At 37.1% G+C, this 25,805-nt stretch overlaps 1 protein-coding gene across 1 annotated transcript in view; it reads left to right on the top strand.

Moving 5' to 3' along the window:
* FAF1 (Fas associated factor 1) overlaps positions 1-25,805 on the top strand; it is a 170,758-nt gene that overhangs the window by 95,013 nt on the left and 49,940 nt on the right. Inside the window, exons 9-12 of the mRNA XM_062623203.1 lie at positions 15,992-16,087; positions 17,634-17,760; positions 18,676-18,739; positions 19,700-19,781. Coding sequence (XP_062479187.1) covers positions 15,992-16,087; positions 17,634-17,760; positions 18,676-18,739; positions 19,700-19,781 — 369 coding nt within the window. The remainder of the gene's footprint in view (positions 1-15,991; positions 16,088-17,633; positions 17,761-18,675; positions 18,740-19,699; positions 19,782-25,805) is intronic.

Genomic DNA, 25,805 nt, shown 5'->3' with positions numbered 1-25,805 from the left:
AAGTTGTACCTGGTGTCTCCAGTAGCACTGAGATCTGAGAAACCATTTGCCACTCATCATGACTATTTTCTTGGTGCTTTGAAGGATCTTGCTGAGTGATGTTCCCTCTTTAGATGCAAATGCAGACTATCAGTTCTAGTAACCTGTTTCTGATGGGTAGCATACTGCTTAGTTCTCTAAATTCTTTTTCATAAACTCCCGATTCTATCTCCCTGTGGAGTGAGGGCCACTTTTTCACCATGTCTTTGATATTTCGGTTGTCTTTTCTAAGCTTTATAAAATGCTTGTGCATTCTTTGGAATGCATGTATTTAAGGAGCTGAGTAACATTTCTTGTCTAAGAAATACTGATACTATTAATTTTTGCATTTGTTTACGTTGTGGTACCACGATATGTTTTGAGATTCTGCTATTTCATCTCATGACTACTTCTGAGGGATAACTTGAAGGAAAATTATACACCCGGCTGTGTCAGTTGCAAGCTGTTTGCTTTAATTCCTTGCGCATTTTAAAGAGCAAGCTATCAATTTCAAGTGCTGCTTCTCTCATAAACTGTAAAGGGTGATTGCGTTGCTGAGTAACTGCCACATTTTATCTCAAAAATGTCAATTTCAGTGAGTTTGTAAGTGCAATGCAATCTTTTACAATGAGGACTTAAAAAGTGAAATTCGTCGCCGGTATAAGACAAGCACCATCAACTAAAATTGCATCAGTTTTTATGAGGAGAATTCGACCCCATTTCAGCGTGAGCTATTGTAATCAATCGTAGTTTTGTGAGAAAGGCTGGTAGCAAATTTTGAGGCTACTGTTAGTAATTCATTCAGTAATAAGTTCTATTGTCATTGGAATTTTAAAGCATGTGGAACGCCAGCGGAGCGATAGACCTAATTATTTGTCATCTTTTGCTGCTTTCTTCTTTTCCAAGCGATTGACAATGTTTTTAGCTGTTCCTGCTTTGAAACTCATAGACATGATAGTTATTTTTTATAAACATGTCATTTTTAATAAATTCATTAAAAGGAGCAGAGTTTAAAATTAGCAAACAAGGACTGACTGAGACTGCTTCTTCAATTTACCACTTGCACATTGCTTCTAACTTCTGCCTTTATATTGATAGCACCTGCAAATCAAAGTGTGATAGAAATGACCATATGTATAGGGAGGATACATACACCATATATGTTGGTAGGATAGATCAAGGCAGTCCAGATCTCTCAAGTACACACGAGACAGTGTGCTGGTGGAATATATTGTATATATTGTATAACCATTCTACATCTACATGCACAAGAGCTGGATTGGAGGTTTTTGTGTCCCAACGGAGGCAGCAGCAGGAACCACTCGTCTTCCTGTGAGGTTATGGCAAAGTAGAGGTAGTCTTCACTGGAGAAAGTTTTTGCCAGAGCAGCAGTGTCTTGCTTTCTCTCGAGCACCTGGCTATGGACAGTTGCTAGCCAATAGAGTCACATTACTAGCTAATTCTGAAACAGGCTCTTGCCTCTTTGTGCAGGTATGTAGGTTGTTTACCCTCTTAACTCCTCTGTGTTTGATGCGCAGCTGGGCTTTCTTCTATACCGGTTACACGTTTTGCTCTGTAATAACAGCACCTTGTGTACATTAAGGTGTACCCAGGTTTTATAGGAGAGAGCTTTTGCTCTCATTTTTAGAGATCTACTCCTGAGATAACTCTCGCTCAACAAGCTGGTTTGAAAAGACAGTAAAAAATAGCCTTTGCTGATCAACTTACACTCAGACAGAGTTTAGCATACATTTGTATCCTTAGTCCTCTTAAAAGTTTTCATTCCCTACACTTTTAGAGCTTCACCATTTATACCTTCATCAGATACTGTATTGTCACAGAAACGTCTCTGAGTGATGTTTGGTGGAGCAGCCCTGCAGCCCATTTTTGCTTTAGTGGGCAGAGTTCCTCTTTCAGGAGTGCTCACAAAGGGCACAGTTTGGCATAAGGCACTAGGTGCTGAGGTTCTTGGAGTGCTCAATGGAGAGACTTCAGATTCAGTTAACAGGAATGGTCTTATTTAGGTGCTCTAACTCACCTTGCAGAAACTAAGATATTTGTTTCAGTGCCAAGATGTTATACAAGGACTACATTTACTTCATGCCCTGCTGAGAGAAGCTAGCAAGAGCTGTTATCAAAGACTCCTTTTCTCCTCAGTCATTTAATAGTAGCAGCTTCTCTTTTGTGCTCTCGGAGAGCAGAATAGGAAGTGATAATCTCCTTGGAATACAGCAGACACCTGTTTGATAAGTGGTAATTGCATTATTCCTGAAAGATTATCACAGTGGTGCTTGTTTCTTTGTAATGAAACTCTGCTATAGAGGCAGAGCAGAGCTTCACTAGAAGGTGTATGAAAATCCATTGCGAAAGATTGAAGGTGTTTGGGACTCTGTAAACAGAGTTTCACTTTAAATGAGTTTATGATAAGTGGGATCACTGTGTAATTATAGAAGAAAGCTATGAAAAAGAAAAGCATCACTTCTGTTGTTTTATATGTGAGGGAGAATGTTTGCTGTTGTTAAAACTTCACCAAGGGTTTGCTCTAGTTTTGTGTAGAGCCTGATACACTAGTCTCAAATGCTTCCTTTAAAAAAAGTGGTCTTTAAATAATATTAAATTGCTCCAGAGATAACCTTTAAATGCTTAGAATGGAGCTAATCTGGTCCTCTATTGAAAGTGTCGGTTCAAGTCCTATAAACTGTTGATAAAACACGGAACCAAGAAAGTATTAGTTGATAAATCTATTTTAGACAGATAACTTCCTCTGCCCAACAAGAGGCGATCTCAGTTTTCAATACTGATCACTGGATTGAATTCCTTTTCTAAATGGAGCTAGTGCCTAGTGGTCAAAACACAGACCTGAGACAGATTTGTAGCTCTGCAATCTTTCTTATGACATTTAATAAAACACTTAAGCAAGTCAAGCCTTCTGCTTTCTGGGAGCAAGCCGAGATTTAATGCCAAACTTCCGTAAAAGTCAAACAAAAGTAGCTGCATGGCTTCCCCTGGATGTCAGTAGAAACTGGTCACCGTATTTTTGTTAAATGGCTAAGAAAATCCAGTCTAAAATGCTGGGAATATTTCGTGAGGTCTCCAATTAGAAAGACCCTTTATAAATGTTTCAATTTTTTGTTATTTATGGTCTTTATCTTTTGCTTGTCGCACTTGAAACTATCATACATCAACCAAGCACATTCAATATGTAGTTTTACTGAATGAAATAAATGTGTTTTTAGCTGCAACCATCCCAGCCCAACAACTTACCATTCAAGAATACTGAATTAGTTTTTAGCATCAATAGAATTTATTGTTTCTAGTTTTGAGACTTTGTCCTTTAATGAAGAAGGTTATATACTTAGTGCTTTTAATGTACTGATGTAAAGAGTTAAAAGCATTTCCATTTATTCCAGGTAAGACAAACAAAAATAGAAACAATCATCCTTTTCAGGAGCTCATTTTCAGAAGGCAGTAACACTGTGTTTTCAAAAGGCTAACATTACAAAAATCCTATTCCTTGGATAGTGATATCCAGGAAGAAGAGGCAGCATAAAAAGTCTATCAATGTTTGAGCCATTTGTTGAATTCTGCTTGAACAACTGCTTGAATTCTGCCAGGGAATTATCTAGTGCTGGAAACATATCCAGGCACTCTTCTGTTTGCCATCCAAAGCATTGTATAATGTTGTGAAGTAAATGGCATCCCACCATAGACCAGAAACGTGCCAAGTATTTGGCTGATACTCTTTGTGAATGCAAAGCAGTTTCCAAGATGTATCTGTGAATATCTCTGGGCAATATGTGATCTGGATGAGTGTTATGAGGTTGTTTGTTGGTTAATACTGTTGCTTAGAATTGTTTGTACCTTAAAAATCTGTTTAATTTTTTTTTCTCTTCTGAATAACAAAAAGTAGGCGATTTGTGATCAGACTTAGAACAAACAATGCTGCTGTACCCTCTTCTGTGGCAATTACATAGTTACTTAAAGAAAATATCTGAAACCTAACAGGCACCATGTTTCAACACAGAAGTCACAAATGAAACAGGACAATGTTAGTGCCTTGATTCCTTTTCAGCCTTTACACTGCGAAGAATTTTGAGGAAAGGAAATATGGGAAGGCAGGTTAACTCTGTTCAGTGCTTTTTGCGGTTGTTAGGAGTCTGAATCTATGTTAAGTGCAGCTGAATTTTTCACAGTTGCCATTTGAGTATCGAAAGTAAGATTTATCAGTATCACAAAATACCATAACCAGACTGCAAAGCATATGACAGAGAACACTCATCCACAGAGAACTGATGGATGAGTGGGGGCTGGTGCTTTCCCACGTTTTCAGGTGCTCTAGAGGGACTCTCATCCTTTTTTCTTACAGACCTTTTCTTTTGTTTACCTTGATCCTCTCATTTGGCAACATGAAATGGATGAATGCTTTGACTCCTGGTATTTGTTGTCACCCAAAGGCAGCCTCTCTATGGCTTGGGAAAGGTTGGGAATCCCAGTTTCTCTATGGATAACACTCTTTTAGATGTAATAGGTATTGTTTTGGTGAGAGAATATTTATTTTTGATTCCTGAGACCTTCAGGAATGTACAGTGAGTTACGACCTGTTCCCGGGCATGTATGCTTTATACATCAGTTCACACAGGTGTACTTATTAATGAACTCACTTAACCAATTTACATGCATAAGTTTTAACCACTGAGTAATTAGTGAAGGCATTGCCGAGGAACTGGAAATTTGGGAAATGTGTCATTATTTGCATATCAGTATAAAGCAATTACTAAATTAAAGAGTGCACGTTGTGACAAACATGAAGCTCCTTTACTGTTGCTTTGTCAGTGCACATTAACATCAACTTGATGTGAAAGCCTGGCTTTCTCTGCATGAACTAAAAATCCTAAGGCAGAAGTACACAATGAATCACCCAGAGTTTGGAGGCTAGCGTGCTGAATTGCCTTGGGGTTCAGACTGAGGAAAGAAAAAACTGATGTAAAAGACCATTGAGAAAACGTATCACTGGAAAGTAATTAACTCAAGATCCACAATTAGCCTCATGGTCTATACTTAACTGTGTTCCAGGTCTTTCAGCGATCATTTAATTCTGTTACCCTGTGTTTCAAATAGCTGCAAATGGCTTGGCAGATTTTTCATCCTTTTTAATATTTACAGTTTTTGTCTAAGAAGAAGAAAGAGCTCTGTAAGTGATCACGGGTGTTTGTTTCACTCTCTCAAGTATATCTCTTTCTTAGTAGAATCAGTTGTACAAGGAAATATTATTTTCCTTTTGTTTCCTTTAAATATATTTATGGTTTGAAGCAACATTAAGTACTACAGTATCGGTCCTTCTGCTTTAATTCCTAACTAGGCTTAATCAAATGGGAGCTAATCAAAACCGGGGGTGATTTTCTCTTTCATTCAGCTAGCAAATGAGAGTGATAGATTCACAGTAGTATGGCTGGTGATTAACAGCAACCGTAGCAAAAATTGGCATGTGTGTTCAACCAGTGTACCAGAGCTGGGTGTTCCCAGAGGAACAGGCGCAACTTTTTCTCAAGCTTATACAGAAGCTCTCAGCAGTGTTTTGTGAAGCTTGCTTTATCGCGGTTGTTGCTGTGAGCCCAGCACCCCTCATCTGGTGCCTGGAAGACGCAAGTGGCCTGTTCACCGTGCCATGGACTCATCTCCAGCCTCCCTCCTCCCACGCGGGGTGCTGTTTATCCACAAGTTAATTCCAGAGCATCTTCACCACGCTGCTGCCTTCAGCACCTTGTGTAAACATCTCCCAGGGTAGTGCCTTTTTACTGCAGCAGAAGGAAAAAGATACGGATGTTTAGTATGCAACCTTTTGGAATAAACTGCAGAATAATTTTTGGGAATTAAGCAAAGCAATCTCGTAAGATTTTCTTTTTTTAAATTTATTAATATTTTGGATACCTTTTTCAGTTCAGATCTTTCTGAACTTTCAGGTTTTCTCTCTTAACTCTATAGCATTCTTTTGTGATCTTAATCTTCATTATAGTTTGAAGCTCTACCATGGGAACATGACTGAAATCCTTGGAATGAATTTCCTACAACCTGTGTTGACAGGTTTAAATTACATACTCTGACACTGTTCTTGTGGCTGGATTAGAAACTTTTTTCCAAGTTAAACCTGCGATAAGTAATTGTCACAGCGCGCTGGCACAATGCTAATTTGAAGTGACGTGTCCAAACTGGCCTCAGTAACATGAAGAACCCTAACAGGTGTGAGGGGTGGATCTTCCCATGGGCCCTGCTGAACTTCTAACAGGGGAAAAAGAGTAGAAGAAGTGAAATGAACCTTGAATAAAGCTGTCAGCAGTAATTATCTCAACAACACTTTGTGAGGAGTTAAAATAAGCATTGCTGATTTATAACCTGAACACACTCCACCCTAGAGATTTTTTTCATCCAGTTAGTGTTTAAAATGAAACGTTGAATACCTGTCAAGATATTTTTTTGTGTTGAAGATGCAGCAGGAAAATGAAGTTATTTTCCAGAGGAAGTTAATTTCAAGGGCTGTCAAATGTTTTAAACTCTTGTTTTAATTTTAATGTTTGCACAACAGTTTAATAAAACAAACAAACCTAGAGCATACTTGACTCTTTCCCCGCTAATGCTGTTTGATGTCAAAAGATGAAGTGGCTAATGTTGAATTCCGTCCACTTTTTATTGTTGTTCAAGGAGGAATGAGGGTTTACATGGTGGAAGGTGAGCTTTGGTTGGTTCATTTATTTGTTACAATTAGGTACTGAACTTGCATACCAATATCTTGTTGACCAGTATACACTGAAGAGAGCCCTTCAGTTCCAGATAGTGAATCTTTGAGTCTTGCAATTAATTTCATAGTACAAAAAGCCCTTGTTTCAGTAAATTAAAAAAAAGCATTTGGTAGGCTTTTTTTATGAATTACAATGTACCTTCATTTTATAGTGGGACATTCTTACAGTGGTAACACTTGTTTTATGTATACAGTGTATTTCAGTATGGATATACTGAAAGAATACCTGCTAGCTTTCACAAAAGATAAATGTTAATTCACAGAAAACCTTTGAGCTCTTGAAGTTTTAAACATTACTTTTAAAATGAACATGTGGGAATTCTTAAGTCATGTATAACTTTGACTTTGTGCAGATTACACACTGAAAGCAAGATAGATTGTTTAATGTATACAGCGATAAGTGATGGGATTGGACGTGTTGAGTGTGTATTTGTTCCCAAGGAATTTAGGAAGTGTTTGAGCACAAGAGGCTGCCCACGCTTTGTTAATAATGCTTAGTTAAACACTGAGAATTAGAGGCATGGCAAGAACAACGTCATGTGAAGGATCTCTTCTGTCATAGCATCATTTTCTTGACATGATGATACTCTGAGTATCCTCAGAAATAGCATGAGTTGTTTGGGAGTCGACCACCTCGTTCCTGCATGGGTTGGTTTCCCTGTGTTTGGGTCTCCAACCAAGAGAGTTGAGTGATTCTCCAGAGAGTATCGGATGGCTCCAGGAGTGCCAAAAAATTGCAAAAGACTTCCTGCACTCTTATTTCCCCTGCTTCAATATTCATATTCAAAGGGCTGTGCTGGATGCACTTAGAAACCACTGTTTTCTTCAACTCTGTATAATGGCGAACTTCCCAGTCTTACCTTTCAAGTGTGGAAGTAAAACTTCACCTGCCATCGTTCACTTGCTCTACCTCTCCTTCCTCCCTTTTACAATTGGAATTTTCCCATATGCCACATTAACTGCTACCTCCATTTCACCACACAAATATTCTTTGCTTTATGTTTTGCTCACTTCTTTAATCTTAAAAAGGGTAGGTTACAAAAGGAAAACGGAGATGCTGGAAGCGGCCTTACCTGTGTAGAGTAGCCTGACCAGTCTTGCTCCAAAGGCAAACAGCAAGCAGGATAATTTATTTTCTGGGTATTTCCAGTAGATTGTATTTTGATTTGTTCCTGTGTCTTTTGGGAGTGTAAAGTTAGCTTGAACTGGTCTGTAGTTCCCTACATAACCCTGAGGTTCTGGCTTGAAACCTGAGGTCTGAGGTCTGAGGCATAGGTCTGTGCCTTCATCCAGCCCTGCTGAAAAAGTATTTCTCTCTGATTTCCTGTTCTGCACACTTAGTATGGTAATATTTTTGAACAGGGAACTTAATTTGTCTGGTGAGGAGAGAAAGATGACATTTTGGTAGGCTGGGAGAAATTAACTTGTTTGGATTTTTTCTGTGATGTGCCCGTCAAGAAGAAGAGATTAGCAATGATGACTGCACCTTGCAGACGTCTAAACTGAAGTCTGTCTAGACTAAAAGCAAGAGAATTTCACATTTATCACAATGTTACCTACCCTGGCTGAAATGATAGAGAATGGACTGAACCTGAAGATATGGAAAACTCTTTTGCAGGAGCCATGCCGTTCAGCCAAGAGGTAGAAAATGGGTTAATTGTTTCGTCTTGTCTATTATGTTACTACTGTTGGTGCACTTTGGCTATGAAAGCATTTGACCCCTACGATGCCTCATATCAGAACTCAGCTAGTAGTACCGTATGCACATGGAGTATAATAGAAAAACTAGGACAGAAATGTTCCTTTTCAAACTTTTTCTTCCTTCCCAAACTACATGTAGTTGTCAAAAAAAGACGTTTCCCCCAAGCATCAATACAATGCCTACAAACAGACATCTGTAGGGTCATTGTCATTTATCATACTCAGGGAGTTACATTAGGCTATAATAAAAGGTCATATAACAAAATCATATGTTTAATATGAAAACTGAAATGTTTGATAAAGCTCCTCCCTTGCTTCTCTATCCTTATCCCTTCTTTTACCTGATGAGGGGTGAAAAGCATCATAGTAATTACCCCAACAAATAAAAGGATCAAATTATATGATAATCAAATTTTCACAGTGGTGACACCTGCAGTCACTGAGTATTTTGCAGTGGGCACCTCTGTCTTAGGTCATTTTGAATAATTGAGCATGGCGTGTTATGAAATGTACTCAGTCATGTTTGTTTCTTTATACATTAGCCATGTATCAGTGAGTAAACCAGTAAATGAAAAAGCTAAGCAACTCGCATTTTGAGCACAGTGAAAGGGCTGTCACATGGAGTATTTGAACCAGGATTAGGTTGCAGTCTGTAGGCAACAGTGCATTCATTTCTGATTAAGAATTTTTTGTATGGTATATATGGATTATAAACCTCCTCATGTGTACTGCAGCCTGGATGCAATCTCTAGAAAGAGTTCTTGTGCAGCTGGTGATCTGCTGATTTATAAATATTTTTTTGGGGACATCATTTCCATGTTTGTTAATCTATTTATTTCTAACATGCAGTAAAATTATCATGAAACTGCAGCTAGCTAATACTGGCAAGCTAGTTATGGTGAAAGTACTAAACAGCAGCCACAAATGTCTGTTAGGTTTCATAGTTGGTATGTACTGCAATAATAACTATCAAGGGTGGTTAGAAGCTTTTAGTTGTGGTAGAATTCCCTTTGTTAAAACAGCTCTGAATCAGAGGCTCTTCAGGCTTAGCATGAACTTCTGTCCTTAATTAATTAGATAATTTTTTACTTAAAATGGCTTTACAATGTTTGCAGTGAGTGTTGCTCGCATACTGCTGTTGTTTCCAGGGCAAAACAAAGTTTCTTGGGTTTCAAGATGTTTGTATAATCTCTATCAAAATTTGACTTCACAGGGTGAGTAATAACATTTTGGGCACATTTTTCTGGAGATAACCTTCCCTTACTTCTTAAGCAGAGCACTCAGCGGTAACAGTGAAGGCATAAAACGTTCTCTAATACTGAGAGCTGCTGCAGTTACTGACTTGTAGAGGTTTATCCAGCCAAACTCCATATTGCAACACATGCTGACAGCAGATTTATTTTCAGTACAGGTACTGCGTGGGCTTGATTGTTGTTTTTTTTATCTCATTCTCAGGAAGGGGAAACCAGGTATTGCTAGTTTTCACCAAAATTAAGATACCTATAATGTAAAGTATAGTTCTGGAATTGGTTGAATGTGGTGGTCTAAAGATACTGCTTTACAGAGAGATGTATGGGAAAGGCACTGTGGTGGAGGGAGCATCTCATTGCCTGGGGCTAATAAAAGAGCTATAATAGAGATGCCATCTTGAAAGATTTGGGATAATGTAATCTGAGTGTTTGTTAACTGCTTCAGACGATAAAAAACAAAAGGCTAAATTATGTACTTTGTGTGCTAAAGTCACCCACCTCCACATTTGAATATATACAAGTTTTAATCCTACCTGTTCGACATTATAGAGTCTGAAAGGAGGCATTAGAAAGTGTTTACCTCCTTGGCAGTAACACATGGAGTGACATCTTTGGGAAGTTTTCTTTGTGGCTTCTTCCATCCAGCTGTGCCAGTGAGTACAGCTGGAAAGCTGGAACTATAATTTCACCTGCCTTTTTGTCAGGATGCTAGAACTGGAGGGCAGGTTATTAAGGTTATTCTTCCTTTCACCTGATATACTACAAGCTGACCTTGAGCAGGACCTGGGAATTAATATTGCTTTTTATGGGAGATTTATAAAGGAGATTCAAGTATCAGAAAGCATGCTCTTTTTTTTTTTGTAAACCAGTATTCTGTTTGCTTACCTTATCTCTGAGTATTAAAGACAGAAAACATGGATTATTTTCCTTTACCTCAGGAGGAAATCGCACTATGAGAATTCCTCCATTTAGCTTTCTATTGAAGGAGATTATATACAGCCAAACATAATTCTGTATTACAAGCTAATTCTGTAATACAAGCTGTTACAGCTGATTGAATAATTTGATTCATAGCAGTCAAGTGATACAGACATTACATTTCTTTTTATGATCTTTCCACTTTTTATTTAAATACAGCCGGAATGTCCACTGCAAGGTTTTTGTTCTGGGCTAAGTCTGCCATTGTCAGATAATGCCTGTTGCTTCACTTGCTGTGCATGAGCAAGTGAAACCTGGCATCATTGATAGACTCCTCTCCTTTGAGTATGGATCAAGTGTTCTGTGAATTTTTTTCTGATGCTTTGTAAGATTCATAGTTTGACCTTTGAATTTCTGAGAGTAAACGATCAAGGTTTATGTCCCCAAAATGTATTGGAAAATAAAATACTTTGCCATGGAAAAATATCACCCCAGTAAGTTGGAAAGGATTCTTCATACGAGTAGCTCAATCAATAAATATTGTTACCCTGTTACAGGGTAACTGAAATTGTTTCTCATTTTAAGTCGCCTTTTAAACAATCAAAAGCTGTTGGTTTTGTTTTTTTTTTTAAACTGACAAATACCAGGTGATAACTACTAAAGGGCTACTTTTAATAACTTGCCCTGAGTAGCAGGAATACTGCCTGTAAGAGCCTGTATGTTTAGGTAGATGTGTTAATGTACGTTAAAGCAAATCAAATAAACAAAACTCCCCCACATTCCAAAGCCTCAAAACTGTCACTGGCTCGTAACAATCAAGTACTTAGAGAGCACAAAATACGTAATACAATATATTCCTGCTCTCCTTAAGCATTATCACTTGCTTGTTTTCAGTGGTTCTTGTTAAAAAAAGTTACATCCTTTTAGAGAAAAGAAATCCCTTGATGACAAGGACCCTGTGAGCAGCACAGCCTCTCACGTTGTGCCGAAGGAAGTCCATTACACATCTGCAGCTCTTGTCTTCTGCAAGGTGACATGTTTTGCAGGCTTGTCTTGCCTATTGCTCCTGTGAAACCCTGGAGTTCCTGGAGAAGTTTCCTGCTGTTGACAACAGCGGTAGGGAGTTTAATTTGCTCCAAACCTAGCTGATATGAAAGCTGTTCTACCAAAGATGGTTGACTATCTTGGCAGGTCATCCTCCATCTCATCCCTCTGGAAAGACCATACTTTGCAACAATCCCCAGAGCAGACGAAATGAATAAGTCTGTAAATTATTTGGTTTATGGCCTGCCTGTTTTCCTACCATAATTTATTTCCTAAAGTATGTGCTGTTTTAAATACAGGCAGCTTACTGGCAAGAAGAGTTGTCTTAGTTTTATTCAGATTACTGGATTGCTGTGTCTGTCTTTACATGGAGCAGAGTATTTCCAAAATGACTGTGACAGTTGAGGAAGAGGAAGAAGGTCCAGTTCTTTACAGGTTATTGCTTTCAGCTGGCCACTTTGGATGTTCAAGTACATTCTATAAAGTATTAGAAAGCTCTTGGAGCTTGCCTTCGTACTTTCCTCATTAGACATGGTTGCCGTTAGAAGCATATTTAAAGTGCTGTTTTTCTCCATCAGCGTGTCACCTAGTACAAGACCAATTTGTCATATCCAGTTACTACTTTCCTGATGCAGTATACCAAGCTTATAATTTTTGTATCAGCATTTCTCTGCAGCTGCAGTTCTCTGCTGGTATGAGTCCTTCATGATCTTACTACTGTTTTATCTTTCTCGTCTTCAGTGTCTTGATTATATATCTCTGGAATGGTACAAGAGGCTGAGTTTGCTCCTTCCTTTGTAGTTTCAGAAGTCTGCAAGAGTGGGAGTTAAGTTGTGCCAGCAAACTCTAGAGGACTGCAAACTTGTGAGGTGGTGGACTTGTAGTTTTTCCTATTACTCTGAGAATGTGCTGGCAGCACTCTGGAGTTACATGTTCTCAGTTACTTCTTTCCCTGCTGCAGACATACTTCTATCATGAAATACTTGAAAAAATAGTCTTTTTAGATTGTTCTAAAAGATACTTGTAGAAGCTGCTGCATAAAAATTGTGTTTCCTAACAGGAAGAATAATCTGTTGCTTAAAACAGCTGGTCTTAGTCCAAATTTGGCAAATATTTCTAGGTTGACCTGGAAAGTTCTTGGCGCAGAATCCTGCATGTTCGGATCAGAAATTGCGTAAATTCATCCCCAGTTATTAATGTTGGCAATAGAAATGCAAATCATCTTACACTGAACATTTCCAAATAAATTCAGTGTCTTACTGTTGGAAAGCACCAGTGAGAGTTAGACTCATTTTTTATCTCTCTAAATTATAAGGTTTGGTAGTGGTCTTTCTTTTAGTTGTTAAAATGTAATTCAAATGTCCTTTGTGCACTTTTAGTCCAGGTTTTACCGTTACCTTTTGCATATCAGTAGCAATCTATTCAATATCTCTACTGTCTCCTAATAGGATTGTTCTGCTGCCGTTTTCCCTGGAATGTTTCAAGGCTTCATTTTTATTGCCCTCCTTAAAATGCTATAGAAAGCCAAATAGGAGATGACTTAAACTTTCGACAAGCACAAGTAGTCTATACACACTGTTCAGCAGGAGATCTGTTTTTTCAGTAATCACCTTGAGCTACTTGCAAATTGTTTTGCCTATTTCTGATTCTGTTTCACTTTCCAACTCATGTACCTCTCAGCTGTGAGACCTTTGGAGTAGGGATTTGTCCACGTGTACATTTGCTGCCTAGAAAAATGAACTAACCTTACTTATTTTTGCTCTTATGTATTTTTATTTCATAATCTATCTCTAGCTCATTATTGATGCCACGTCATCCTTTGTTTAGTATTGATAGTTTTATTATTTCCAAAATAAAGTTTAAACTTCCTGGTACAAGAGTCTCTCTTGAGAGAAGACTCTCTCCTTTATCTTGGAATGAAGGCAACTTAGTTCTAGGGCGATGTTCATGCTGCTAGATGATTTTGAAATGAAAGGCAGAGCTTCTATTTGTCCTAGCCTTTCCTTTACAAAAAAAAAAACACCTTAAAAAAAGAAACGCTCAAGGGGAGGGTGATTTCTCACAAAAATGTGCACAAAAACCCCAACATTCCAGCAACTGTCTGGAGAGTAGGATGAAATGTGCTCTGATGTTGAACCCCTTCTGCTGTTAGCTCATTTTTGAGAGACGCTTTGACACTATAATATAGGGTTGCAAATTGGAATTGCAACACCCTGCTATTGGGCCAAGTGATGAAGCAGCATAATAACTGCTTGCTTGATCTTACCACTCTTTCTTTAATGTGTATGTAAAAGATATCGGGAGCCTTTCCAGGCATCTGTCAGGGTATTTGATGCTATTAGATAGAGAACTTCAGTCTGTGTGTGGTTAGTGTGCGTGTGCGTATGTTTTACTAGTGTTTTATATAGTGTGGTAAGTACAGGGCAAAGTTTCAGGTTTTAGAACAGTTGGGTTTTGTTTATTATTAAAAGCTTATAAAAATACTTATTAAACTGGTGGTTATTCTGTACAGAGAATACAGTTCTTATGCTCTTGTCACAGGAGTTATATAGGTAATTGGTCTTGACCTGTATGTCGTCTTTAATATTTCATTCGCTCCAGAGTATTATTGCTCACTTCCTTCAAGACGATAGATGGGCTTTTTATGCAGCTAAACTTCTGTTTAACCTTGCTATGAGAATGTGACAGTAGGCTAGTTCAGACAGGTTAACATTCATTTGGTAACCAGCCTGCCTAATCAGCCTGCTTCAACCTGCAGCAGATTAAATCTTTGTGAGTTCTAGCAGGCAAGTGATAAAGTCATTCTGAATTATGTATAAAAATAAATGGGGTATTTTCAGTGCTTATGGTAGTAAATGAAATGTAAGGCTTATGATTTATTTGATTTTTGTGGAGGGTGATTGCAATTTATTTTACCTTAATGCTTTTGCAGTCTAATTAGGAGGATGCTGTATTTCTCAAATGCATAATGTAAGTCTCTTTATTCTGTGCCCTGCAAAGATAGGAACAACTTTTATATCAGCTAGAAAATCTTTTTGTGTCCTCTCAGTGCTTCTTCTGAAGGAACCATTAGAAACAATTTAAGCATACAGACAGAACTGTCTTTCTCCGTGTTGCTAAGAATTGTACAGGATCAAATATTTTGTCATTGCCAAAATGAATCAGCTATTTTATTTAAGAGCTATTCACGTAAATTTAATCCACGTATTATGAAGATAGGGCTTGGGTGCTTCTGAGCATCCTACTTGTGGTCATCATCCTTCTGTGACCAGGACTGATGGGCTTTCCAGAAGTGGTGGAAGGCTGGGTGTACACTTAGGCTGTGTAAAGAAGGATGTGAGGTGTGCTTGAAATGTAGCAGTGGCACAGACAGTTCTGATCATAGGCTGGGCAATTCTCATTTGTCAACATATTGATAGTACGTTTTTTAAATGCAGTGTAAGTTCAGGATCATATCTTCAAATGTTACTGTTTTGTGTTTGCTGGCATTGAACAGTTTTGTCTTTCAAACCATAGAATGGTTAGTGTTGGAACGGACCTTAAAAATTATCTAGCTCAACCCCCCTAGATGATGCTTTTTTCCATTTTCTGTCTTGTTAGTGTTAAAAAGTTGAGATTTATTCAAGGAGCAACAGGAAAAAGTGCTGCTTCTGGTGGAACTGGTTAACCAGCATGTATCCTGCCTGTTCTGACTGCGATTTCACCAGCACTGTTGGGTTTGCATGTGTTCTTTTTCATATGTACCTTTGACATTAATGATGACCAAGACGGAGATGAAATGTTTACCCATTGTGATTGTGTCTTGTACATTGTCTGATGATAAAGCATTCTTTCAAAGTAGTATTTTTTGGCAAGGTGAAAACTGGTTTTAATTAGTTGTATCAGTAACTATCATCTTCACTTCAACATTTCCTTATTGATTAGGAAGGAAAAACTTAGGTTCATATCGCTGTAAAAGTTACCACATATAAATAATGTTTCAAACTGATGTAAAGAAAATAACAAGACAATTTTGAGTTTGCAGTTCCATTTAGCTTGTTTTGATACTGTGTGCATGCACATCTGTAAAGTCAGTTGTTTTTTCTTTGACTTTTTTTATGTAAGAAGTCACTAACTTTTCAGGCCTCTTTTTTCATGTTTGTATAATTACTCCAGTCTTCTGCAGTGCAGTCTCCAGTTCGAATCTCTAAACATCCTTTAAAGCAAAAAAATCCCAACCTTCAGTTGAGACGATGGCTTTAATAAATGGTCATTGCTTTGTTTGTAGATGACTCTAGCTGTATCGGGACTGACTTTTCCTTGCCATCGACTTACAGTTGGAAGAAGATCTTCACCTGTACAAACAAGGGAACAGTCAGAGGAGGTAAGAACACTATCTTTATATTACCAGTGTACTCTAGAAAGAAGCAGGGAAAGCTCGTTTTGCAGTGGTCACTGTCCCTTCTATTGTCAGTAAAATTGCATCATAAAAGAATCAATTTAAAATTCCTGTAACACATAATTGTGACAAAGGAGCTGGGTAAATGAGTCATTAAAGAAAAAAGACAAAACCCAAATTAAACAAGCCACAATAAGCCCTGAAAAATACTCCAAATTAAATAGAAGGTTGAAACATTTGTTTCTAATCTTACCAGAAAGAGATGTTTGCAGTCTGTATAAACTCCCATTTTGTGTTTCCACCTATTGATAGTTTGGGTTAAAGTTTCCAATGCATTTGTTCTTCCACAAAATGAATTTAATATGAGCAGTTTCCCATTTTCTAAACAGTTTTCATACCATTTTTATTTAGAAAATTGTAGCACGTAAAGCGTATTTTGCTGCACAAAAAGGATGTTTCAATCTGTTCAGCTCACTTAAGTTGGCAAGAGGTAGCTGTGAGGTACAGTCAGGATGCAAGCCTGGGTTTGTGCTATTGAGTAGTGTTAAAAGCTAGAGGATGGTCAGATAATGATGTTCTAGTTATACCTGAAGAACTTCCTGGGTTAAATAGACGTTTATTGTTTTCTCCTGGGATCAGCCAGCATTACTATGTATTACTGCTGCTTTTCTTCATTCTTTCAGAACAATCTTGCTGTCTTTGTTTACCTGTGTCCTGGGTTCAGCAGAATTTTCTTGTTGTCTAGTTCATTCGCTAAATGGTCTTTATTTGAGGTTCTTTATGTGTAGCAGTTTTAGAGAGAGATCCAGCATATTTGGAGCATTTTGCTCCTCTTGTGGTCACTTGCACGCTAGAGATGAAATCATGTGTTCCATAATGCACTTTCAGGGATTCATGTAGATTTGTGTAGTTTACTGTAGCTTCTAGGTCAAGTGAAGCTGAAATAGTCATTCATGAAAAGAAGTACAATTGGAAATAAGTTCATGCTGAATAGTTAAATGCAAGGCTTCCCTGAGCTGTTACGTTTCAGAGGACATGAAATCCAAAAGATTGGAAGTTGGAGGAATAGATCAAAATAGGATAGATAGGTGCCTCTCCAAGGAGCATCCCCCCACCATGCAAGTATTGCAGAAGCGGATAGTATCTGTATGTCTAAAATTGTTGATAGATTGTGTGGCTTTTCTTACTCTCCCTTATGCAATTAAACAAGCTGTATTAGAGGGGAAAAAAACTTTAACTCTGGATAAAGTTTGCTCAACTATGGTTATATATTTGAGAGACAGTTCCTTAGTTATTTAGTAACACGTTTTGTCACATAATACTGCTCTGTCCACCAGATTTCTGTTAAAAATTAGATCTTATTTATAAGAAGCAATCTCATAATTCTGTATAAAATAGTAAAATAAAATGCAGTATAGCAAGTGTTTTTATAGAAACATATTTTTTCCCTGTAATTTCATGTACTTCATATTTCACTGAAGATGATGTCTGTAATAGAGGCATATGGTTGATGCTTTCTGTTTTTATATAGCAATGCACAGATGTTCATATGGTTAGTGACAGTGATGGAGATGACTTTGAAGATGCTACAGAGTTTGGAGTTGATGATGGAGAAATGTTTGGAGTAGCATCATCTGCCTTGAGGAAATCACCAATGAGTAAGAACTAACAGTTACTTTACAATTAACTGGTGATTGTACAGTAATAGTGAAGGCAGAGAGTTATGATCGGTCTGTATAATATGAAACAGGAAAAGTGTCTTTTGATAGGAATGTTAGAATTGTTCCAGTGGATGTATCAAATAATGGTGTTGCAGACATAACTGGCAACTGTGAAAGCATCTCCTAGTGGAGAAAGATTTTTATCCAAATGGAAGGTTCTTTTATAGTTGAAGAACAGTAATTAGAAATTGTGATCTCTAACCAAATGTTCCTGTAGATAACTAAATTTCCACTTCTCTGTTAGGAAAATTCTACAGGTTTTAGCTTTGACCTATTGCAGTGACTAACATTTTTAGTCATTTATATTAAACAAATTTCTCAGCTGTTATGTGCCCTTGAATTATGAAAAGGATTGAACAGGAGTCCTCAGTTACCTCCTATATGCAGTTCTATGTACTCTGATTCAAACTTGAATTAGTGTTAGATGTTTCTTGATAGCAAATATATGTAATAATATGGGAAAGTTTTGAAAATTATGTATAGGGAGTTTAAAAAGAAAAAAGAAAAGAAACTAGCAATACAGTTGGTCAAGCCTTTTAAGCCAGTCCGTTCGCTCTAATGTATTAAATTACGTCCAGAGCGTTAACTCTGAACAAATGCTATATCACATTACACTGGGCCTGAGGATTTTACTGTTTGGAAAGCCTAAATATATTCATGACAGTGTCTGGAAATTTCATGTCTTTCCAAAGGTTCATAATCAGTAGTTAGTGAAATTTATACAGTCTCTTGGTAACCACTTCAGTAAGCTGTGAACATAAAAAAACTCTATGAAGCAAATGAGTTTGCATATTAAAATCTGTCTCCATAAGTTTGCATTTATTTTATGGTTTTCCTTGTTTTTTTTTTAAGTGCCAGAAAATGCTGAAAATGAAGGAGATGCCTTATTACAATTTACAGCAGAGTTCTCTTCAAGGTAAGCTTAGCCTGTTATCCCTGCAATTGTTACAAATGAAGTAAAAATTAGTAAATAATGCAAATAAAAATAAACCAAATTTGTGGGTTTTTTGGTGGGCTCATAGCACATTTAAACATCCTAATCTAGCTTGTTTTAAGATTAACTTTGTTAGAACTGTTTCTGAAAAAAAATTTCTCAGTCCAAGTTAGAGTGGCAGTTTCTTGCGTTGTTTAATTTGCCACTAATTAATATCATTAATCATGTAAGGGTCCAGAAAGATAATAAAGACTCATTTTATATATATATATATATATATATATATATATATAAATATATATAAATTTTAAGATAATATACAGGAACAGAATAGGTGAAACCAGTTAATATTGAAAAAGATATACAAAGTTGCAGGAAAGTTTTCCCAATAATGAAGTGGTTGGATAAATCTCTGCTTTTAAAAAATACAGAAATGCTGCTTTTTAAAAAAAACCCCACCTTTATACCACCAAGTTATACACTGTTAAACAGTTGCCATGTTTCATCAGACAGGTAGAAGCTGCAAACTAACACACTGCAAAGTTTGTGCCTTCTGTTTTAATTTCCCTGTGATGAAATGTTAGTTTGTAATGTGAGGCATATTAATGTATATATAAGAAAAGCTTCAGTTAACCTTTAAGGATGTACTAAAGAGAAGAAACAAGTCACGATTGAAAAATTATGTAGAACTTGAAGATTGGATTTATGTAAACAAAGTTTTTATGCTCAAATTTGTAAGCTAGTAGTCAGTTACTTAGAGCTTTTAAATGGTGGGAGGCAGATGACTTCTATGTATTTCCCTTCTGTCCTTTAAAAGTGTAGTACTTAATGTTTCTGAAGTTTTAGCCAGTGAATTATATTTGCAGAATACATGAAGAGGTAGAATATTGAAACTGCATATTTTTAAGTTCTTGTATTAATTTGAAAGTTTATCTCAAATAGATACGGTGACTGCCATCCGGTTTATTTTATTGGATCATTAGAGGCTGCTTTTCAAGAAGCCTTCTATGGGAAAGCTAGAGATGTAAGTGTGTATTAAAATTACTTTATTTAATAGGGGAAAAATGGAAATTGCTGTAAATGTTTCATCTTTATTCTTAAAAAGATAACTCTGAAATGTAGTTATCTTTTATTGTTTGTCAAGTGTTACACGCATTTAGTTGACTGACTGAAATACTTGGTTGTTGTTGAAATTACAGTGAATAACTTACCATTCCTAATCATTCAGGCTGTGTTTTTATTGGAATCCTTTAGTCTTCAGGGCTTTTCTATTTCTTTTTCTTTCCCCTCAACCCCTTGTCCCTTTTCTTCCTGAAATAATGGTGTCCTAGCACCAGATAACACTGGCTTGCGAGTCTTGTGGTTGATAAGTTCAACACTGTGTGTTGGTAACTCCTTTGAAGGATGACTAATGAAATTGTAAATTTAAATTGAAAGGTCTCTGAAATACAGTGTGCTTTTTTTTTCCCCCTTTGTACAGCCTTTAGCTGCCAAATGAATTCCAGTACTAAGGTTTAGTTATTTAGTTTTTCTGTGCATCCAACCAGACATCTCAAGTTTCTGTTATTCCATGCACAGTTTTCAAATCAGTATTTTAATAAAGCTAGAATGGGGATAGTTTATTTAAGTTTTGGTGACTTGATTCACTAAGGAGAAACCCAAACCCCTGCATAATCGAGCATAGAGAAAGCTGAAACACAAACAAGAAAATCACGCAGTTTAAATTTACTTTTTGTTGTCTTGATAGATATTTAATTTTAAAATGCAGCATGTTTTGGCTGCCTGTAGTTATGCATGTTGGAAGGTATGGTTATATTAGGGATAAGCGTGCACTGTTACAAATCTACAGTGTAGTATTCTTAAGTTCACACGTACTTAACCTGTAGTACATACTTGAAATCTAGTGAATATTTTCATGTCCCTGTACAGATTTCAGAGCATAAATGGACACGTAATTCAGTGACAAAGTATTAATTTAGAATAACTCGTTAAAGTAGACCTTAATGCTGGTTTCAAAGAAATCATAATAATTCAACAAGATAAGTGTTTGAGTTAGGAAGCTCATTTTGAGTCATATTACCTTAAATTGTTGACAGCATATCAATATAATCATGGACAAGACCCTATTAGGAACTTTCATATGTAATTTTTATACCTATAAATCTGAAATTAATGCAGTGCAGTTGCTTATCTTTCTAACACTCAAAGTACTACTTACACTGCTAATGTAGCACATCTGAAATTCATGTCACTTTCTATTTCTGATGTTTTCCAATGTAAAAAATTGCCTAATTTTTGAAAGCTCTCCCTCCCAACTACCCTGTGAAATGACATGATTTTTATTGTAACATTCTGACTTTAAACAAAGGTATAAGAATATATAAATACCATTTAGTTTTACTCCTTTTTTTTCCTGTTGGAGGTTTTTTCAGTACTGCCTCCTGGAATTCATAAGGGATACATTATTTTTTTTTATAATTGCACTTCATAAAGTAATTCAGTATGTACATCAGTGTAAGAAAAAAGCTTAGGAGAAATTGCAACCTGTATGTCTTGTCTTCTAATTTATACTATGGAGGGCACTTAATTTTACCAGGGCAACAGATGAGCTTCAGGCACCAGCATTCTTCACTTGAAGTGAGAAATTGAGTTCCAAGAGTAAATAAAAACAAGATTGAAGGTTTAAATCCTCTGCTAGGCTTTTTGAACTTATATACTCATTAAATGTTTATTGGAGTGGTGGGATTACGAAGGATTTGAGTAGCTTCATCAACTGGTATATACTTAATCACTAAGTAAAACACTACATTTGATAGAGTGTTTCTCACGATGCCACACTCAATCCATCTTAATGAAAACCGCTTCAAACTGATTTAATTTGAGAGCACTTGGCAGCTTGAGTGCTCAGAGATCTTAGCCTTTTCTTGACAAATTCTCAATGCTGTCCAGAGCAGAAGGTGCACTCTACAGTTAGGTCTACCGAGACAGCCATCAGCTATGATTTAATCTATACTGTAAATACTTTTTCCTGCAAAAATATTATATATGAACTTGAAGCATTTTTGCAGAAATAGTTTAATTTGGTTTATTTTAAGAAAATCAACGTGCATCAAAATGCGTGTTTTAAACACAGGTTATGGGTTAAAATTCTTCTGAAGAAAGTTCACGTTCTGTTAAATTTTCATGGCTTTTCATATATTGCAAAGGATGGTAATTCATCATTTTTTAAGAAAAAGTTACTTGAAAAATATATACCTTGTAAAAAAGTTTAGGTGTTTGTTAGCTATGTTTTGCTTAGCTTTTATTACTGTAGTTTTGCATTTTGGATCTTTAGATAGTTAAGACTAACATTCATGATGGGTAGCTTTTTTCCTTTAGAGGAACTGGTACTTTTAGGAGCAATGGAATGATGTTCGGTGTAGCTCCAGTTTAAAACGTGTGTATCTCTTTAGCACAAAAATACAATAGCAAGATACAGAGCTTTGCTTTTAACAGCCGGCATCCTTGCCAATGAAATCCTCAGTTACCTCCTGCAGCCTGATAGTTGAGGGCATTGTGTGTTCATTTCCAAGGTTTATTGTATGTATGACACAAGAAAATATTTTCATTAGTGTTTTTTAAATTGGGTCAGGGAGAGAGACAGAGGTTTATTAAATTAACAAGTTACTTCATGAAAGTCCTTTTCTACTTATTGTGCCAATTGGAAAGAAACGTTTCTGTGTTTCATTAGTTTATGAAGAGCAAGCTTAGCTTGCTCGAGTAGCTAGACTATCATAGAGATAGCTAGACTTGATGCCGGGGAAGAAATCTTACAGTGGACAGTTTTAAGCAAGATGTCTGGGGAGGGTTTCTGTGTGACTGAAAGCAGTTTTTTGGGTGCCTTGTATTCTGAAATATCAGGGGGGTTATCCTAACTTAGGGCAGTACTGTTATTAATACAGGATCTAAATCACTATATTGAATCTCACTGAGCTGTTTACTTGAATAATACTCAAGTATTTTCTTTTATTAGAGCTTGTTTGTCTTTTCATTTTTATAAGTGGTTGCTACTCTTTTATTAAGAGAAAGAATAAAGACATCTGCTTTACCTTTTCAGGAGCTCTTATCTTTATATACCTCTGTCAGATCACCTCCTGCTCCTCTCTCAACCTTTCTGTCCACTGACTTTTAATAAATATGTGAAACATCTCTCTTAGCACAGATTGGTGTTGTCACCTCAATATATATTCCTTCATACTGAAAATGAGCCATGTTTTTCTCCTCCTTGAGTTCTGTCTTTTAGGTTCAATTTAGTGGCAGCACCATCCGTCTCACATATGCGTACTTTATTTCCTGAATATCTAGAAGAAATTTTGCTCCTGCCATGTTCAAATAAAAGCTTTTTTTTATATATAGCAGACTATTCCTTCATACAGAGCTTTCTGTGGTATCATCTATATCTGTGTAAGTTAGAAAACTGCCCCTTGTAATTATTTCAGTTCATGAAGTTCATGCTGAACTCAATACAGAACAAAGATTCACAGAGATAATTATTCTGATAGAGCACATTATGGAAACAGCATTGACTACTCTGCAGTTGTCTTGTCTTAGAAATTTGAAGTCTGTCCTTCAGATGCTACCTTGAGGAGAGGAGGGAAGTTGTTCTGAGTTGCAATTGCAGGGTGGGTTTTTGGTTTCGTCTTCGTCATCTTTTTCCCCCCCATTTATTCCCTAAATAATGCAGAGTGATGCCAAGGAGCACAGCTTCACCAGCACCTTGTCCTTTGACTCCAGGCACATTTCAAAGCAAGTCAAATTGCTACTCCTACATTTCATAAGGGGCTTGATCATATTGTGTATCCTGGGTGTGCTTTGAAAATGCATCTGTAGTTGAGCTGAGGGTTGCTAGATGGAGAAGTTACTACTTTATAGATTCCAATTAAACATAACTTGAAAACTAAACTACACGGTCTGCTGGAAACTGTAGAGGGCAGGTATACAAGTATAACTAGGTTCCCATGGAGGGTAAAGCAGCTACACTGTACTACATAAATTTGAGTTAAGTCGCATTTTAGTCACCTACATTTTTCTTCCAGTCCTGCCTGATGTGTGGGTTAACAGTTCTGTCCTTTCATTCTTAAATTAATCCTGAACTTGTGGATAACTATTGCTTAGGAAGTTTGCTACAACATACCAGCTCAGTAGTCTCACTGTATGCCTACCCACCCTTTGTTCTTCATATCTGAAGAATAGCTTCATCTTTCGTATCTGAAAGGTTAGACCTGGGTATGGGTCTCTTCAGTATTCTTCAGCATCCTCTGTACTTGATATTAAATAGTGGATGTTTTTTGACATTGACTGCCACACTCTACATTTCCTTCTCTTTCAAAGCTTGTGATTTATAGATCTTCTTTGAGTTTGGTTTTAATTACTGGATATTCTTTGCCATTATGTAAGATATCACTACAAGTTCAATTGATTGAAATAGAGATACAACAGTATAATAGGATCAAATAGTTAGAAGATGAAAGTAGACTAAATCAGGCTTAAAAATAAAATGCACCTTTACCTGGGAGAGTGGTTAGCTGTTTGAACAGCTTACCATGGTTCACATGGATTCTCTGTCACTGATGTTTTTTTGAGGCTAGATGTTTTACTGAAAGATAAAATTACTGAAGATTAAATTAGGAGTTAGTTTAGGGGTATTTTATGCCATGTGTAATACGAAAGACCAGATGAGAACATTACTGGGATCATCTCACTCCCACTTCAGGAATCTGTGGGGTACAGTTTAGTTCAGATCCTCTTCTGCAAGGCTAGAGACTGGTTAGTACCCTGTGTCTCTCTGTGTTTGGTGTCTGTCTCCTTTCTTTTGACTCATGCAGGAGAATTTAGTAATGCTTATTTTCAGCAGGTTTTGTTCTGTTCTGTGTAATACACAGACAAGGCTTCCTATGAATCCCCATCTGCACTATTCCTTTGATTCTTTTTCAAAGTGGAGAAAATTTGAAGGTGTATTACTTCAGTGTTAGAGAAGGTTTGCATTCTAGTTAGGGAAAAAAGGGTTGTGCATGATTGAGTAGCTGTGTCCAAGGAGGCTGATCTCCAAGATCACCTTAGATGGGTGGATCAGATTGTACACTTCAAAGGCTTGAAGATGTGCAAATGTGTCCCTTTGTTCATTTGAATTAGCTCTCACTACATAAAACCCAGAGGAAAAATTAAGATCTTGATTCATTAGCCTACCAGCTTGAAAGAACATTCATGTCCCTAGAAGATGTTACATCGTGAACGTTTTTGTCTCAGTCATTACTTGAACTTGTAAACCCGAGATTCGAAAATAACCATTCAGGCCTGTGATTTTCCTGACCCTTATGACTGTATTGCTATTCTAATTCAGGTTCATGTTCTTCTCAGATATTGAAGTCATGTTATTGGGTGATATCCCATTGGATATCCCATTACTCAGGGATTATCAGTTCAGTCTCTCAACATGATGAAGATCTGTGTTTCTTTATGCCTCAGTGACAGCTTCTCCTTCATTTCTTCTAATTCTGTACAAAGTGCATTAACTTTTTTAAAGTTCCAAAGAGCAAAAATGGGCAAGTGGATGCCATAGCCATTTTGGTACATAGGACAGGGTTCATCTTCTGTGGGAGTGCATGTTAGATCTCTTGGTCAGGTGTGTCAGGATGTCGCTATACTTTGGATGATGTGGCAGAGAGATTTCATAGTGCATGGCTACAGCTGGGAGGACTGTGCCTGTCAGGGGCTGCCCTTCTACAGTACAGTGTCCATCTACAGCCCACGTTTCCTTCCAGGGTGCCATGTGCTGGGCATACTCCATCAACAGAGCAAAATCAGGCTGGAGAGGGCTGCAGTGCTTCATTCCCAACACACAGTGGTCGGTGTGAGGCAAGGGAGCAAAAGTATGGCTGAGTCTCAGGCATTCTGAATACAACAGAGGCTGCAGAAAAGAAATGCTTGAGGTCTGGATTTTTTTAAAGCATTTAGACAGCCCAGATGCTGAAAAAACCCTCGTTCTCCTGGCCCTTTTTCCTCTGAAATC

The sequence above is a fragment of the Pezoporus occidentalis genome, unplaced genomic scaffold (genome assembly GCF_034315485.1).
Source record: "Pezoporus occidentalis ecotype Australia unplaced genomic scaffold, CSIRO_AGI_Poc_V1 ctg25, whole genome shotgun sequence".
Taxonomy (NCBI): Eukaryota; Metazoa; Chordata; class Aves; order Psittaciformes; family Psittacidae; genus Pezoporus; species Pezoporus occidentalis.
Note: the sequence above shows the minus strand (reverse complement) of the source record. Positions and strands in the feature narration are given on the sequence as shown.